At 42.8% G+C, this 16,092-nt stretch overlaps 1 protein-coding gene across 1 annotated transcript in view; it reads left to right on the top strand.

Moving 5' to 3' along the window:
- Positions 1–16,092, top strand: part of PTPRN2 (protein tyrosine phosphatase receptor type N2) — a 614,238-nt gene that overhangs the window by 191,676 nt on the left and 406,470 nt on the right. Inside the window, exons 9-10 of the mRNA XM_083466687.1 lie at positions 1,000–1,391; positions 14,379–14,465. Coding sequence (XP_083322813.1) covers positions 1,000–1,391; positions 14,379–14,465 — 479 coding nt within the window. The remainder of the gene's footprint in view (positions 1–999; positions 1,392–14,378; positions 14,466–16,092) is intronic.

The following is a 16,092-nucleotide window of genomic DNA, read 5'->3' as shown; positions in this document are numbered from 1 at the left end:
TGGGGTTGTGGCACTCATCTCGCTTCAGGCCGAGGGAGCTGGCATTTATCCACAGCTTCCCATGTCATTTGGCCAGCATGACTAAACTGCTTCTGGCGCAACGGGACACCGTGACGTAGGCCAAATAGCACGGACACGCCATTTACCTTCCTGTCACAGTGGTACCTATTTATCTACTTGCACTGGTGTGCTTTCGAACTGCTAGGTTGGCAGCACCTGGGACAGAGCAACAGGAGCTCACTCCCGTTGGCGGGGATTCGAACTGCCAATCTTCCGATCAGGAAGCCCAAGAGCCTCAGTGGTTTAGACCACAGCGCCACCCGTGTCCCTGCTCTTAACACCAACTAACAAGTTGCATGGGAATGGAACTTCACAGCAGATTTTAATTGAATTTCATGTCATGTTTCTGAAACGTAAAGCAGAAGAGGAATCCAGAATTTGGTCTTGGACAGTTCCCTCCTCCAAAGAGTTAAGAATTTAGACTAAGTGATGGGGCTGTTTCTAGATCTCAAGGCTAGCTGATTTGAAAGACCCAGAATTTGAAATCATAACTTGGTGGAAAGACTTGGTGGCCTCATGCCACTGTCAGCAGGAAGACTTGAATTGAGTCAAACAGGGATGTCTAGGGCTTCTTCGTGTAACATAAGGCTGGGCAAAAAGAAATTAATGATAATGCTTTAGGTTTAGACATACTTCAGTGCTTCCAAAAGATGAAGCCTCTTGAGATCAGTCAAATTTAAGAAGAGAAAAGCAGTTTCGGGGAAAATACAGGCAACATTTTCTAAGCTGCAATCTAAGAGCTGTCAAAAGTTGCACCCCAGGCTAAAGTGATTTCTAGTTTTCATCTTTCATAAGTGGACAACAGTGTCTACTCATGTACTTAAGTATAGCTTCAGGATTCTATTAATTTTGTGCCCTTGAATTTCACATAGATACCCCATTAATGCGTGTTCAAAATTGTTATGAATTACGCTGTTTGTTTTTGTTTTTGTAATATAGGAGAACCATTTGAGTAAAAAACTGCTTGATTTCCTGAATGAGGATATCGCAACTGAAAGTCTTCTTAGGGAGCCTATGTCCAAAGAATCTTTTAAATCAGAAATGAAGAAGTCGGAGGATTTAGATCTCTCCTCCTCTTCCTCTGAGGAAGTGAAGGTTGGGGTTGAAAATGTGAAGAGCGAAACATTCTCCAGGGAGTTGATAGCTGAAAAGAAAGCTGAGTCGGAACCTAGCTCTCAAGAGCTGACTGAGCTTCATCACTGGATTAAGAATACTTTGATTCAGGATAAAACAGTCTATGAAGAAACTCAAAAAAAATTGGGAGAAGGCCTTCAGCTGGATGCCAAGCCTTCCAAAGAGGATGAATATGGATACATTGTGACAGAGAAAGAGTAAGTATAGTTTTTTTGTGTATGTGTGTGCATATATGTGTGTTTAAAATATAGAATGGTTAAAATAGGTTATTTGTGAATACTGAAATATTTATTTAATTTTTCGAATGTATGTACTGGGTTTTCCCAGTAGTGATGTATGCAAGTGAAAGCTGGACCATAAAGAAGCCTGATCACTGAAGAATTGATGCTTTTGAATTCTGGTGCTGGAGGAGACTCTTGAGAGTCCCATGGACTGCAAGAAGATCAAACCTCTCCATTCTGAAGGAAATTAGCCCTGAGTGCTCACTAGAAGGACAGATCGTGAAGCTGAGGTTCCAATACCTTGGCCACCTCATGAGAAGAGAAGACTCACTGGAAAAGACCCTGATGTTGGGAAAGATGGAGGGCACAAGGAGAAGGGGACGACAGAGGACGAGATGGTTGGATAGTGCTCTCGAAACTACCAGCATGAGTTTGACCAAACTGTGGGAGGCAGTGGAAGACAGAAGTGCCTGGCGTGCTCTGGTCCATGGGGTCACGAAGAGTCGGACACGACTAAACGACTAAACAACAACAAATGTGCCCCCAGGTCTGCTAGATATCCAAGCAGCTCACAGTAACATCCAAGAAACAGTGTCTGTAGTTCAAAATACTAGAACAGCAAATAATGTCCAGCATCCATTTCAAAGCTAAGAGTAAAATTTAAAATGACCTTATCAGTGAGATATCTTTTAAAAACTTTTTTTAAAAAACAAAGTCACCCAAATGCTTTTTTGTTAGCTACTATCTCCCTGAACTGCCTTGACAGAAAAGCCAGAGCTTCCACATTTCCTGTGAAAATACATAAAATGAAGGCCATTTATCTACTTCCTACACTGTCCTTTGGTGGCCTTGTGGACTGCAGAGTACATTAGTAGCAGTATTAATGGTTTTACAGATGTGCTCTTTGAATATTAGGCTTCACAGTGCAAAATATGATGAATGTTGTACATTAGGATTCTTGGCCCAATTTTCCTGTGGTAAATATTGGAAGCAGCACTGCTGTTGTAGGCGAGACAAATGCTAAAATCAAATGCGTACTTAGGAGTAAACTCTACTGAACTCATCAAGGCTTTCTTCTTGCTGAATATATCTAGGATTGGGCTGTGTGCATCTCTTCATTTAAGCAGTTGAGCCCTGGTCAGTGTGGTGCTGATACAATTTGTGCTGGGAACATTCTTCTGTTTATAGGCAGATAGGTTGTGGAATTCGAGTTTGCTTATTGTACCTTGGCTTCCAGAAACACTGCCTGAACAATTTAATACATGCTGCTGTGCTCTGTAATGTAAGGCTGCTGGGGGAAAGGGACACCGGAACAGATAGTTGTCACCAGGATATTTTAAGTAAACCATTGAGCTTGTCCAAGTTTTTCCTCAGTCCTTTAAAAAATAAAAGAAGATAAAACTTCTGGGTGTGTTAATAATGCCCTGTTTACCTTCTGAGCAGAAAACCTAGACTCATAGAATTGTAGAGTTGGAAGGGACCACAAGTTTCGCTGCAATGCTCAAACCCACAATCCTTAGATTAAGAATACTGTGCTCTACAGACTGAGCTATCCAATCCATGAAGGACTGGAAACATATGGTTTTTTCTAACTATGGTGGAGGGCCAGGACACCTGTGGACATCCTGATGGTGCTGATCCACAACTCCTATGATTCTGCCCACAGACCATGCTGCGTGAAGTACATGGGAACAACTCGAGAGCTGCAGGTTCCCTATTCCTACCAAGGGGGTGTGCTGAATGCACTTAACAAGAACTTCTATTTATTTAGCTCATTTTTCTGTAGGTCCATATAATTTCCCCCACCTAGGAACCATGATTGACCCCCTGCTTCTCATCAGAAAGAAATGTGTAGACACCCCTCCATACGTTTCAGAGTCGTACACCAAATCATAGAATTTGTAGAGTTGGAAGGGAACCACGAAGGTCATCTCATCCAGCCCCCTGCAATGCAGGAATATTTTGCCCAAGGTGGGGTTCAAATCCACAACCTTGAGATTAAGAGTCTCATGCCCCCTACCAACTGAGCTATCCCAGCTGCTACTGTATGCTCTAAATTTAAGCACAAAGTAGCCTTAAGACATCACCTTGCCAACAAAGGTCCTTATAGTTAAAGCCATGGTTTTCCCAGTAGTGATGTATGGAAGTGAGAGCTGGACCATAAAGAAGGCTGATTGCTGAAGAATTGATGCTTTTGAATTATGGTGCTGGAGGAGACTCTTGAGAGTCCCATGGACCTCAAGAAGATCAGACCTATCCATTCTTAAGGAAATCAGCCCTGAGTACTCACTGGAAGGACAGATCATAAAGCTGAGGCTCCAATACTTTGGCCACCTCATGAGAAGACTAGACTCCCTGGAAAAGACCCTGATGTTGGGAAAGATGGAGGGCACAAGGAGAAGGGGACAGCAGAGGACGAGATGGTTGGACAGTGTTCTCGAAGATACCAGCATGAGTTTGACCAAATTGCAGGAGGCAGTGGAAGACAGGAGTGCCTGGTGTGCTCTGGTCCATGGGGTCATGAAGAGTCGGACATGGATTTGAAGAGGGCGTGTTTTGACTGGAGAGTAAAAGAATGGAGGGAGATGATAACAGAGATGAGTTAGCTGGTAGATTATGGGGCCAAGTGGTCTGTCGTGGTCCAGTTGCTCTTTCTGATATGCGGAAAGGAGCAGTGTGATAGCAAGACGCAAAGAAGGATGGTGGTAGAGCCTAGAGCACAGGCAGCTGGAAGAGAAGCTGTAAGGTTAAGTTACATTCAATGGTTAGTGTCAGTTTGGAGAAGGACCTTAAGATTAAATAGAGAGTGGAGAGAGAGAGAGGTTTGCAGCATAGAGGCCTGGAGCAAGCAAAGTTTATTCCTTTATTATCAAGACCAATTCCCCAGCTGAAATTTGGTAAAGGCTTAATTTCTCTGAATTATGGAAATATATGTAACATAGACACTCTTGACATTTTCATAGTTCAAGGATGTCAAAGCTATGCAGTTGTAAGCAAGTTTTTTTCTTTTAAAACAAAAAAACAAAAACACAGCTCGCGAGAGATAAAGAAAGCAATAGAACGCAACTAAAAATGATACCTGGAGTCTAAAGCTTTTTATTATTTTTAATACCGTTTATTCCTATAATCATCTCTTGCTTTATTGAAACTGTACATTGTGGTTGCTGCTTGTCAGAATTTTATTAGCCGAAGTGGTTATAATAAAGGAACAAAATCCTTTCAGCAGAAACGAACCCTCTGTTGGTAAAAGGGGTCTTGCATATTCATGCACAGAGGTTAATAGCTTGGAGTTCTTTTTCACTTTGCGATTTCAGATGTAACTGGGGGGGGGATTGCACTCAGCAGTATGGTTAGAAATATGTCAGAGGTGATTCATTCACACTTGGATTCTCAGTGTGTGTGTGTTTTTGTTGGCTCCAGAGCCTTGATTCAAGGAAATTGCTTCACTGTACTGTGAAGACCAGGAATTTTAATTCTGTCATGGAGCAGAGACAAATATTTTCCTCAAAAGTTCCCAAAGAAGTGATTTGTGATAGTTTTGAAGATTTGTCAAAATGGCAGCCTGCTTATCAGTACAGTGGTACCTCGGGTTACAGACGCTTCAGGTTACAGACTCTGCTCACCCAGAAATAGTATCTTGGGTTAAGCACTTTGCTTCAGGATGAGAACAGAAATTGCGCGGTGGCAGTAAGAACAGTTTCAGGTTAAGAACGGACCTCTGGAACGAATTAAGTTCTTAACCCGAGGTACCACTGTAGTTAGAACAAATAGGTCACTCCTGCTTTTTGTTGAGTGACCTTTCAGTGACCTGTACTGATCCATAGTAATCACTGGTGCTAATCTTAGGGCTGAGTTAACAGTTTCAGTATAGACATTTGTCTGGCAAATCCTCTCAGGTGCTGCTTCAGCATTTTATTTTGGGTGGAAAGTGTTCAAAACGGATAATTTCCCTGTATGCTGGTCCTTCCTGCAGAATTTGATCTCAGTCCATGATATGGATGCTACACAATCCCCTATAGTAAATCCAAAAGCATACAGGTTAAATGTGCATAAGTTATTCTCCATAACTTTCCTTCCAGAAGAGCTAGAGACTTTTTTAAAAAAAAATGAAAGCTCAGAGCTTGGCACCAGTGAAGGGCATTGGGATAGAAATACACACCCTAATCGACTAGCCTCCACTGACGTGTCAGGGACTGGCTGGCTGGATGGATGAGGAGTGGTTGGAGGCAGCAGCCAGGCAACCCTCAAGGGAAACCCCAGAGGAGGAAGGCTCAGAGCCCTGGGATTGGTGGTGGAACACCAAGGAGAGGTCAGAGGGAGAAGTGTAGGGAAAATTGTTGGATGCTGAAGGGGCAACAGGGAGAGCCTGTGACAGGGAGCATTTCAGACTCAGAGGATGAAGCAGAGGAGTGGGGACAAGAGCCTTCAGAATAATACAGGGAGCCTGCCTCTCCTTGATTCTCTCCAAGGACAAGCAGAGTGATGCATCGAGCAGAACAGATATTAGAGCTGTCCAGACACAGTTTGAGACTGCTTAGGAAACATCTGAGAAAGGAGGAGCCTTAGAGGGAGCTGGAGGCGGAGATCGTCAGTCCTGGCAACTGCTCTATAGGGGCAAGACTTGCTGGGAAGTGTTGCTGAGCAGTATGCTGTTTCTTTGAATAACTTCTCTGACAAACTCTGCTTCTTGCTTGCTGACCCATGTTTGACTCCAGCCTTGACAAGGAGTTAAGAAAGAGTGGTAACAACACAACAAACTGAAATATTAAAATTCAACCATGGCAATTCATTGTTAGTTCCAAAGGTATCCTCTCAGTCAGCAATGTATATTAATAACTTGGGGTGGGCAGGCTAAATTCCACTCGTACTGCACATATCTGTACTTATTCTAGGGGCATTATTGGCAGAAAGGCCTTGGAAAATAGGGGTAGGAAAGGCAGGGGTATATGAAAGGAGAAGGCAAAAGCTCAATAAAGGAAATGGATCAAGGAAGGGCAAAGAGAAAGACTGGAGGAAGGTGATACAGGTCAGTGAGGGAAAGGGTGAAGACTGGGGTGAAGAAGGAAAGAGAAAATTGATACGGAGGGGAGAAGCACATGATCAGGAGGCCGCAGAAGTAAAGAAGGTTGAAGGTCACACATTGATTCTACGAAACCTTTGAATTCACATCTCTTGTTTTCTAGGAATCGGCAGAGATGTCTACTTAGAGCTATGATATTTTCTGGCTAAATAAATCCTGGCTGTGTTTTAATAGTGGGAAAATAAAGCCACTTAACCCACCCACCCCCCACAAATCCACACTTATTACAGAGCCAAAGAAGCAGCAACGAAACCTTATATAACCATCTGTAGCATGTAGTAGGAAGAGCTCATATATTTCTGAATTTCTGGGGAAAGGATGGGATTCGCTTCAACCTCAACACTTTGCAGAATCTTTGCAAAGCTTTGGGGGAAATTGGAAGTTATAGACTTACAGGTTCCAAATCCGTAGTGAACCTTCCAAACCCCGAAAATAACTGATTAAAATTTCCCTAGTTTTTCTGTATTTATCTAGTTCATACCCCCACCCTTCCAAAGTAGAGGTTATAAAACCATCATAAAACAACTTCGCTATTAAAGAGGTTTAAAAATTAATAACATTTACACTCACCAGGTCTATATGCTTTCACCATCTGTTGCATCCGTAGGCATTTAAGAGATTGCAGATGGTCCTGCTTCCTTACAGTGCTATTCATGCTTTTGTTGCTCCAAAGCACACAACTCTCTACAGCCTTATTTTACTTTTGCCTCTGATCCTCTTCCCATTGTGCCTGGTGACTCCAGATTAAGTTAAAGGAAGCAAATGGTCCCAGGAAGTCTTTTATTTTTTTGGCCACCCCCCGCCCTGCTCGATTGTGGATGGTCAACGAAGGTCCGTATAGTTAAAGCTATGGTTTTCCCAGTAGTGATGTATGGAAGTGAGAGCTGGACCATAAAGAAGGCTGATTGCCAAAGAATTGATGCTTTTGAATTATGGTGCTGGAGGAGACTCTTGAGAGTCCTGTGGACTGCAAGAAGATCAAACCTATCCATTCTTAGGGAAATCATCCGTGAGTGCTCACTGGAAGGACAGATCATAAAGCTGAGGCTCCAGTACTTTGGCCACCTCATGAGAAGAGAAGAGAAGACTCCCTGGAAAAGACCCTGATGTTGGGAAAGATTGAGGGCACAAGGAGAAGGGGACGACAGAGGAGGAGATGGTGGGACAGTGTTCTCGAAGCTACCAGCATGAGTTTGACCAAACTGCGGGAGGCAGTGGAAGACAGGAGTGCCTGGTGTGCTCTGGTCCATGGGGTCACGAAGAGTCCGACACGACTAAACGACTAAACAATAACTAAATGTATGAATATTTTCCATTTAGTATGGAAACACTACGGAAGTGTCGTATAAATCACAGGCAAAGGCAAATTCTGATAAGGAAGCACTCTCTTATTGCCTCTGTTGTGGGTGGAGCCAGTAAGTATTTGAAATGAGACCCACCCCCCTACTAAAGCCTTATTTGGTGTCACATTTCCATAATAGCCCCTGCGAACGGATCCCTTCTTCACTCCTACGTTCCTGTTACCTTTCTCATGATATGTAATTTCCATTGACCTTCATAGTCTGACCACCAAAATTGATTTTTGCAAAGTGTCATCTGCTTTATAAATTGGTCTGGACTTGAATCTGTCTTGAGTTAAAAGGTTTAAATTTCACACCTATTTGCGGTGGGGAAGGAAGAGAAGGAAGGTAGGTGCGCAAAATGTGGCAAGCAGAGATTTGCTGTCTTGTCAAAACAGAAGTAAGCTTATGAATGTTCAGTAGCTAATAAAGCCTTAGAGGAAACAAGGCTGGGGGAAATGGATTGGAGCCAGCTGAAGTTAAATTGCAGTGTTCTTAATAATCATTACCACAGGCTTGTTTGAGCTCTCAGGTAACTCTGCAGGATCCATTCCTGCCACAACATGGCTACGAAGCACAAATCCTGTTTACACGTGGGTTGCTGCATGCAATAACTCGTCTACATTTTAATTTTAAATGATTCACGAATTAGAGTTCAAGTCGCAAGGCTGTATTCTATACAGGCAAAAGGTATCCATTTGTATATAGGGAGATATGGGGCTGTCATTCAGTGCTAGTAATTGTGTTTTGCATGCAAAAGGTTTCAGGTTCAAATCCCGGGCATTGGGTCCAACCCAATTTGTGTGTGACATATACCAGAAAGAGTAACACAATGCAGGTGGGGAAGGGAAGTCTCACTGTGGTTGGCTGCTCAACTTTACGCTTCATTCTTCCTTTGCAAAGCAAGTATGGCCCAAAGTAGAAAACATTCCAAATTAGCTCTCAACAATGGCTTGTACAGTGGCATTCGCTTGAAGAGAGATCTCGCAAAAGCAAATATTGAGTAAAACAAGTCTGCAGATTGCACCTAGGGAAATCCCACTAAGTCTGTTCTCTCCAAGTTGTAAGTTCACTTCTTGGCAAAACATGTTTTTGTTTTTGTTTTGGGGAAAGTAAATTTCCACAAAGGGCAAAGTTTTGTTATGACTTACAGACTGGTTCTTAATGATAAGAGAGAGAGAGAGAGAGAGAGAGAGAGAGAGAGAGAGAGTCATCATGTATGAAAGGCTACTTCTCAGAGCATGAATAAGTGCCCAGCGAGTTACCCCAAGGGTATGTGGAGGATTTAAAATTCCACGTGGATTTAAATACATTGACGGATTAAGAAGCACAATGGCTGATGAATTCCAGGGTAATGGATTGGTAGAAGACAGCTCTTACATTTTGAAAATATAAGGTCTGAGAATAAAAATATAATGTCTGCTCACCCAGACTCTGAGGTTTTGGAGTGTGGAGGAAACGCATGGTTGCCTGATAAGTTGTTTCATTAAATCTTTTGTGTGTGAATGAAAGAGCAGATGCATATGACTCGTATGCTGTTGTTGCTGAGTTTGATAGTATTTCAGTGCAGCTGTAAAAGTACAGATGGAAATTTCCAAGATCAGTTTGAATTGCTCACATACACATGGATGCTGACGTCTCCCCAAACCAGCAGCCTGGGAGTCCTCAACGCCGACTCTTGAGACCAACTCTGTCAGCTCAGGCAGGAAGACTACTGGGCAGCAAGGCGGGCGGTAAACCAAGAGAATCTGTAAGTTGTCCCAATTGCCCAATGCCAGGAACACTCTGGACAGAGAGCCTGGAGAGAGAGAGAATAATAATAATAATAATAAATTTTATTTATATCCCGCCCTCCCCAGCCAAAGCCTGGCTCAGGGCGACTAACAACAATAAAACAGTATAAAAGTGTAGCATAAACAACACTCTAAAATCATTCATTATAAAATTAATTAATTCAGGCCACTGGCAACCATTGGGCCAGAGCTCCGCGAAGATTGCCGAGGGAGGGAGTCAGGCTGTGCCCTGGCCAAAGGCCTGGTGGAACAGCTCTGTCTTGCAGGCCCTGCGGAAAGATGTCAAGTCTCTATACATATCAGCAACTCCACATCCCTACCCTTAAGTCTGCCCTGATGCTGCACCGAGTACCCAGGTTGGCATAGCTGGTTGAGACCAACCCACTCTGCTCATCCACCCAGGTCTCGGTGATACAGACCAGATCGGTCTCCTCATCCACAATCAGAACATGGGTGAGGAAGGTCTTACTATGAGCTGACTTGGCATTTGACAACAACAGCTGCAGACCCGAGGACTGGCTGACCCAAAATTCGCCAGGTTGGAGCACAGGTAGGCACTGTCATGTGACAAAGACACATGAGAGCAGAAGCAGCAAAGCAGGCTGGGAAGTGCTGGGCCTGCACAGTCATTTGGGCCTACTAAAGTTATTCAGGCCTAACTGCTAAGTGTTGAGTCACTCTGACATGTGACTTAGCCAGCCAGGTTTTTTTATGTGCTCTCTGTAAGATTTCATGAGAGTATGTCTGCCTCAGCTGTGAACAGAGTCAGTATGTAATCTCAGTCAAACTGTTTGGAACCATGTTGTTTATGAAGAAGTTTATTTTAACTCAGTAAAGCTTTAATTCTTTAAAACTCTGCATTATTAATTTACGCTGTGCGTCAGGCACATGGCACAGTCACCAACTGCCTGTGCCTGTAGTCTTATGAGGCTTTGCCCTCGGGTGGGAAAAATATTGTGCCTGGGAAAGGGAAGTGGGAGTCAACAGACACTCAAGGAATAGTTTCGGAGAAAAGGCTTTTTATTTCTACCATCCATGAACTGGTAGAAGGAGCAAGTGTGATAAGTCACAAAAAGCACGCACGAAGTTCACAGTCATGTGCACAAGCATATATACCCCTTTCCAGTTCCCTCCTCCTTTCTCCTCCCTCAGGAGTCCTGCCCCATGTTGAGGTTCCTGAGCATGTACAGAAAGCTGTCTTGGGACTATTGTGGACTCTTGGCAGGAAAGGGGGTGAGGGGGTTTCCAGAGTGTTCCCGTTGTTTCATTCTTGTGCTTTGGCATGGTTCCCGGAGAGAAAGCAAGTTGCAATGTGGTTCTGAGAAAGGCCTGAGAAGACAATGGGCTCTGTTCTCTACCTTGTTGCAATCTTTTTAGTTACAGCAAGCGGAATGTTTCTGATGCTTAGCTGCTGAGAAAATGATTTTGAAGAGCTTTGAGCCTGCTTGGGGGGGGGGTGTGACTTCGGGCCTAGGTGAGGTCACCTGTCCTCACCTTCCTTCTTGCCTTGTGCCCCTTACCCAACGTGCCCACCCGCTACGCCATACTTTTCCCTACTCTGAACCACTTTGCTAGCCTACCCTTGCTCTCCCCTGTTGCTCTCCCTCTCTTCCAAGGCACATTCTACACCTTAAAAGAAAAAGAAAAAAAACACCCAAATTTAAAAACCCATAGATTAAAAGCCGTTTAAAAACGTTTAAAGCATTGTAAACAGTTGGGGCAGTAACACCAATAGCAAGAGCCCCCAACAGGACCCCCTAGACACAGCCACAATAAAAACACATAATGAGGATTTTATTTCTGTTTCGTTACTAAACGCAACAGAATTGTTTCTGAGGTTTTCTGCCCATCACTGAAAGACTGCGATAGTTCTTTCTCTTGTGTGGGTTTTTGCAATGAGAGGGAGAGTGTGTGTGTGTATATTGGTGTGTGGTTGTTTAATTTGGGCTTACCTGTGCTCCAGAAAAGTAATTAAGGCTAGTGTAATGACAATATTGTGTTCATTTCTGCCTCTCGCCTTCCTGAGGGTGTTTGTAACGCTGCTGGATATTAGCACCGAAATGCTCTGATCAGCCTTGGTACGGTTGCTTTTGCAACTCGCTTTGACATTCAGTTTTGATTTTGTAGCCTGCAGAGATATTACAGTTTTATGCGTACAAATGATAGGAAGGAAATGCCAGCAACGTATTGTATGACTTTTCTTGCACCTCTGGGCAAAAATAATATTACAGTGTTAAAAAGAGAGAGAGGCAGAGAAAGAAGCCCACTCCACTTTCTGACACCTCTTGTCTCACACACATTTGAACCACTGTCCTCGGGAGTGAAGGATCTAATTAACACACAAGCCCCCGAGTTCCTGTGACAGCCCTGCTTTCATTGCGACTTGTGAAGAATCAAGAGTTCTACCCCAGTACCTAGTCTTGAAATTCAAGGGTGACTTTTTAATGAATAACCTAGGTACAGCATTTGCCCTCCCTGTGGAAATACTCAAATAACCCTTTTCAAAAACAAAAAAACGGAAACATCATTGTATTACACGTCTGGAAAAACCCTATATTTAAATACTAGCCTAGAGGGAGTGCCACCTATGGTACAGTGTCCCTTGAATTATTTTTGGGGAGCAGATGCATGAGGTTTGGAAGAATTTAAGAAATATTACTTTCCTAGCTGGGGTCCAAAGAAGCTATTATATTATATTCCCTCAGAGTACTGCACACGTTTATTCAAAGGTACTTTAAACAAAATGTGAAGAGCAGTGCTCTTCAGCATAATATGCAACTTGTACATCACACTACTGATTTAAAATCTATGTTGTTTTCTAATAATAGGTTGGTGGTGATGTGGGAAATTTTTTGTATTGCAGTAATTAAAAATAAGAACCTGGATGGGCTAGTGTGTTGGGATGTTTGTGTGTTTTATTTTGACCCCAGCTCTCCCAATGGGTTATTTACTTGAGTGATATCTACGAGTGCTGTTTGTTTTCTTTGTGGTATTCTATTTCAATCTATTATGAAATTCAGATATAACTCTTAATACCACTACACTGAATTTTTAAGTCGTGTTCTCTGACGTCTGATGCCATACATGAGATAAAGTTATAAAGTATAAATTTCCTAAGGACTGCTTTATGTTAATTTTGGGAAGTGCAATAATATTGCAACTGAAGGAGTCATACAAAGTAGTTTTCTGGACTTACACTTCTGTGTTGAAGAGAATGATTGCAGGTGATGTCTGAATGTAAGATTATGGAGGGTAGTGATTGATGGATATCAATCAGGGTTTTTAAAAATAAAATAAAACTGATTATTTACTAATACAGCCAGCCCTGCATTTGAAAGTACGTGTGTGTGTTGCGTAAATAAATAGATGGAGGTAAATAATGTGTGGGGGTCAGATTGAATATTGACAATCCCAAACAAAATTTATGAGTGTCATTATTTTCTGGTATATGTTGCCACTTGCTGGAAGCTAAACTGGTGTCTCCCAGCAACCTCAGTAACTAACAGCATTCACTGAAGATATCTGTGCTGATACTGACCAAACCTGTACAGTGGTGCCTTGCAAGACGAAACTAATCCGTTCCGCGAGTCTCTTCGTCTTGTGGTTTTTTGTCTTGCGAAGCACGGCTATTAGCGGCTTAGCGGCTATTAACGGCTTAGCGGCTTTAAGAAAAAGGAAACAAACTCGCAAGACGAAACGTCTTGCGAAGCAAGCCCATAGGGAAATTCGTCTTGCGGAACGACTCAAAAAACGGAAAACACTTTCGTCTTGCGCGTTTTTCGTCTTGCGAGGCATTCGTCTTGCGAGGTACCACTGTAACTTTATAATCTTGATTTGCAGCTAAATCTGTTTCTCAAATGATGGTAGCAAAGTATTTCTATCAATAATAATAATAATAATACCTTGTGCACCTGGGCAGCTTACAGTATGTATAAAAACATAATAAAACGTCCAACATTAAAAACTTCCCGATACAGGGCTGCCTTCAGATGTCTTCTAAAAGTTGCGCAGTTCTTTATCTCCTTGACATCTGATGGCAGGGTGTTCCACAGGGAGGGTGCCACTGCCGAGAAGGTCCTCTTCCTGGTTTCCAATTAAAAATATAATTAAAAAGCATGATATTGAGGAAGACTAGAAGGCTCAAAGACACGTTTTTTGAGCACCACACACACAGAGAGAGAGAGAGAGAGAGAGAAAGAGAGAGAGGAAAATTAACTTCCATACCCTCAGCCACTCTTCAGGACAGTGTAGTTAGCACTATTGTTTGTTCTTGAATATTATAATGTTTGTTCCTCCTTTTGCTGGGCACGAATTCATTTCAGAAGCAAATGAATTGAAGAAGAAATGTCTTCCCGTGACCACTTCATAGAGTCCTGTAATTTGACATTCATTTGTTTGTTTCCAACCTCATCTGGCTCTCTTCCTCCCTCCCACTTTTTCCCCCTTTCCATTGAGGACCAAGATGAACTGGTCGCTGCATCATTGGGCCCATTACACTTCCTAACAATTCCATTTACACCTTATTGTTTGTCTTATTGCTGGAAAATTCAGGTGATTCATCATGCCTGAGGAAGCACCTGATCCCATTTCCCTCGATATCGCAATTGCTATGTGACAGGAATACAGTTAAGCGTCGGCTTCGAACCACCTAACCGTTCCAAGGTGATAACTCTTTTGGGGCTTTTAGCCTCTCAAGTATTGATGAGTTTCATTTTTCGTAATGCTGTGTATTCTTGCTTTCTTTCAACAGCCCTCTGAGCGAGGAAAAGGGTCTGGAGTTAATAAAGCAAGTTGCTGCCCAGCTGAAGCTGCAGATGACGGCCTTTGCTGATATCAAGTATGTGCACAAAGTCCAGCCCTTCTATTAATCTCATCTTAATTCCTAGATTGCTTCAACACTAACGCCCATCCTCTGCCACAATAATGCAATGGTTCTGAATTGTTTTAAGGTACAGTGGTGCCTCGCAAGACGAAAAGAATCCGTTCTGTGATTCTCTTCGTCTAGCGGTTTTTTCGTCTTGCGAAGCAAGCCCATTGAAGGATTAGCGGATTAGCGCTATTAGCGCTTTTAGCGACTTTTAGCGGCTTATCGCGGCTTATCTGCTGATCGGATCAGCTGATAAGCGGCTTAGCGGCTTAGAAAAAGGGCGGAGGAGGGGAAAAAACCAGCAGAAACTCGCAAGACATTGTTGTCTTGCGAAGCAAGCCCATAGGAAATTCGTTTTGCGAAGCACCTCCAAAACGGAAAACTCTTTCGTCTAGCGAGTTTTCCGTCTTGCGAGGCATTCGTCTTGCGGGGCACCACTGTACATTGCTGATACATGCTTTACTCCCCTTTTCGTAATAGAGGGGGGAGACCCAATAAATTGGTTGGCAGTAGGCTCAGGTTATAGAAAACAGGGTGCCTCCTCATACAATGCCTAATTAACCCTTAGAATTTACTGCCATTATCTATGGTTGTCTTTTTTAAAAAAAGGTTAAGACGAATTCACAGAGGATAGGTCTATCAACAGCTATTAGTCATGAGAATTACAATAAAGTTTTCATTTTAAAGTTGAGCCTGAATTGTCTCTCAAGGACCACCCTCTTCCAGCCCTATGGCTCTGATTGTAGAGAGACTGCTAAATATAAATTAAGTAGATAAATAAATAAAGCGAAGCAAAATGTCACTTAGAAGAAGGACCTGAAATATTTTCCTTGTAGCATGAATTTATTTTACTCTGGATTGTTTTTATGCAACATTTTAATGCGTTGTAAACTGCTTTGAGATTTCTTGGTTCTTTTATGTCAAGTAAATGGACAAGTACAGGTGATTCACCTGCACTCTAAACCGGGCATCCCCAACCTTTGGCCCTCCAGCTGTTTTGGGACTACAATTCCCATCATCCCTGACCACTGGTCCTGTTAGCTAGGCATGATGGGAGTTGCAGTCCCAAATCAGCTGGAGGGCCAAGTTTGGCCATCACTGCCGTAGGAGCTAAGAACATGCTTCAAGCATGTTCCCTCCCCACACATCATTGGAAGTCATGTCATCTGTGTTTGTGTGTGTGTAGAAGTGCAATAGAGTGTCAGTACTGGAACTGAGGCTGTGCCCAAGCAGATTTTTCTGTGTGCAGGATTGGCACACTAGCTTCTGTATTTTCTGTTTTATCCCTCATAGATCTTCATTTCTAGTCTGCCACTGGACAAACTTGTTAGTTTTGTCTCTCCTCTCAATCGCTGCCATGCTACCTTTCCCCATTCTGTGCGCCTGCCATGCAGAAAATGTCCACAAGTGCGCCTTTATTCCCCACTCCAGTGTCTAGAACAAAAGTTTCCAGTTTTTAAAAAAATGGATCATTCTATAGAAACCCAGCAGTATTGCAGGCAGTACTGGGTCGGAAGGGGATGTTTCGCTTTCCTAAATAGCATTTATTTTTGAGGGAGGGGAGATTAGGCACAAAAATTGAACGTACTGTATTTTT

Source organism: Podarcis liolepis (assembly GCF_965112155.1).
Source record: "Podarcis liolepis genome assembly, chromosome: 12".
In the NCBI taxonomy this organism is placed as follows: domain Eukaryota; kingdom Metazoa; phylum Chordata; class Lepidosauria; order Squamata; family Lacertidae; genus Podarcis; species Podarcis liolepis.
The sequence above is the reverse complement of the archived record's forward strand: the minus strand, read 5'-3'. Positions and strand labels throughout refer to the sequence as shown.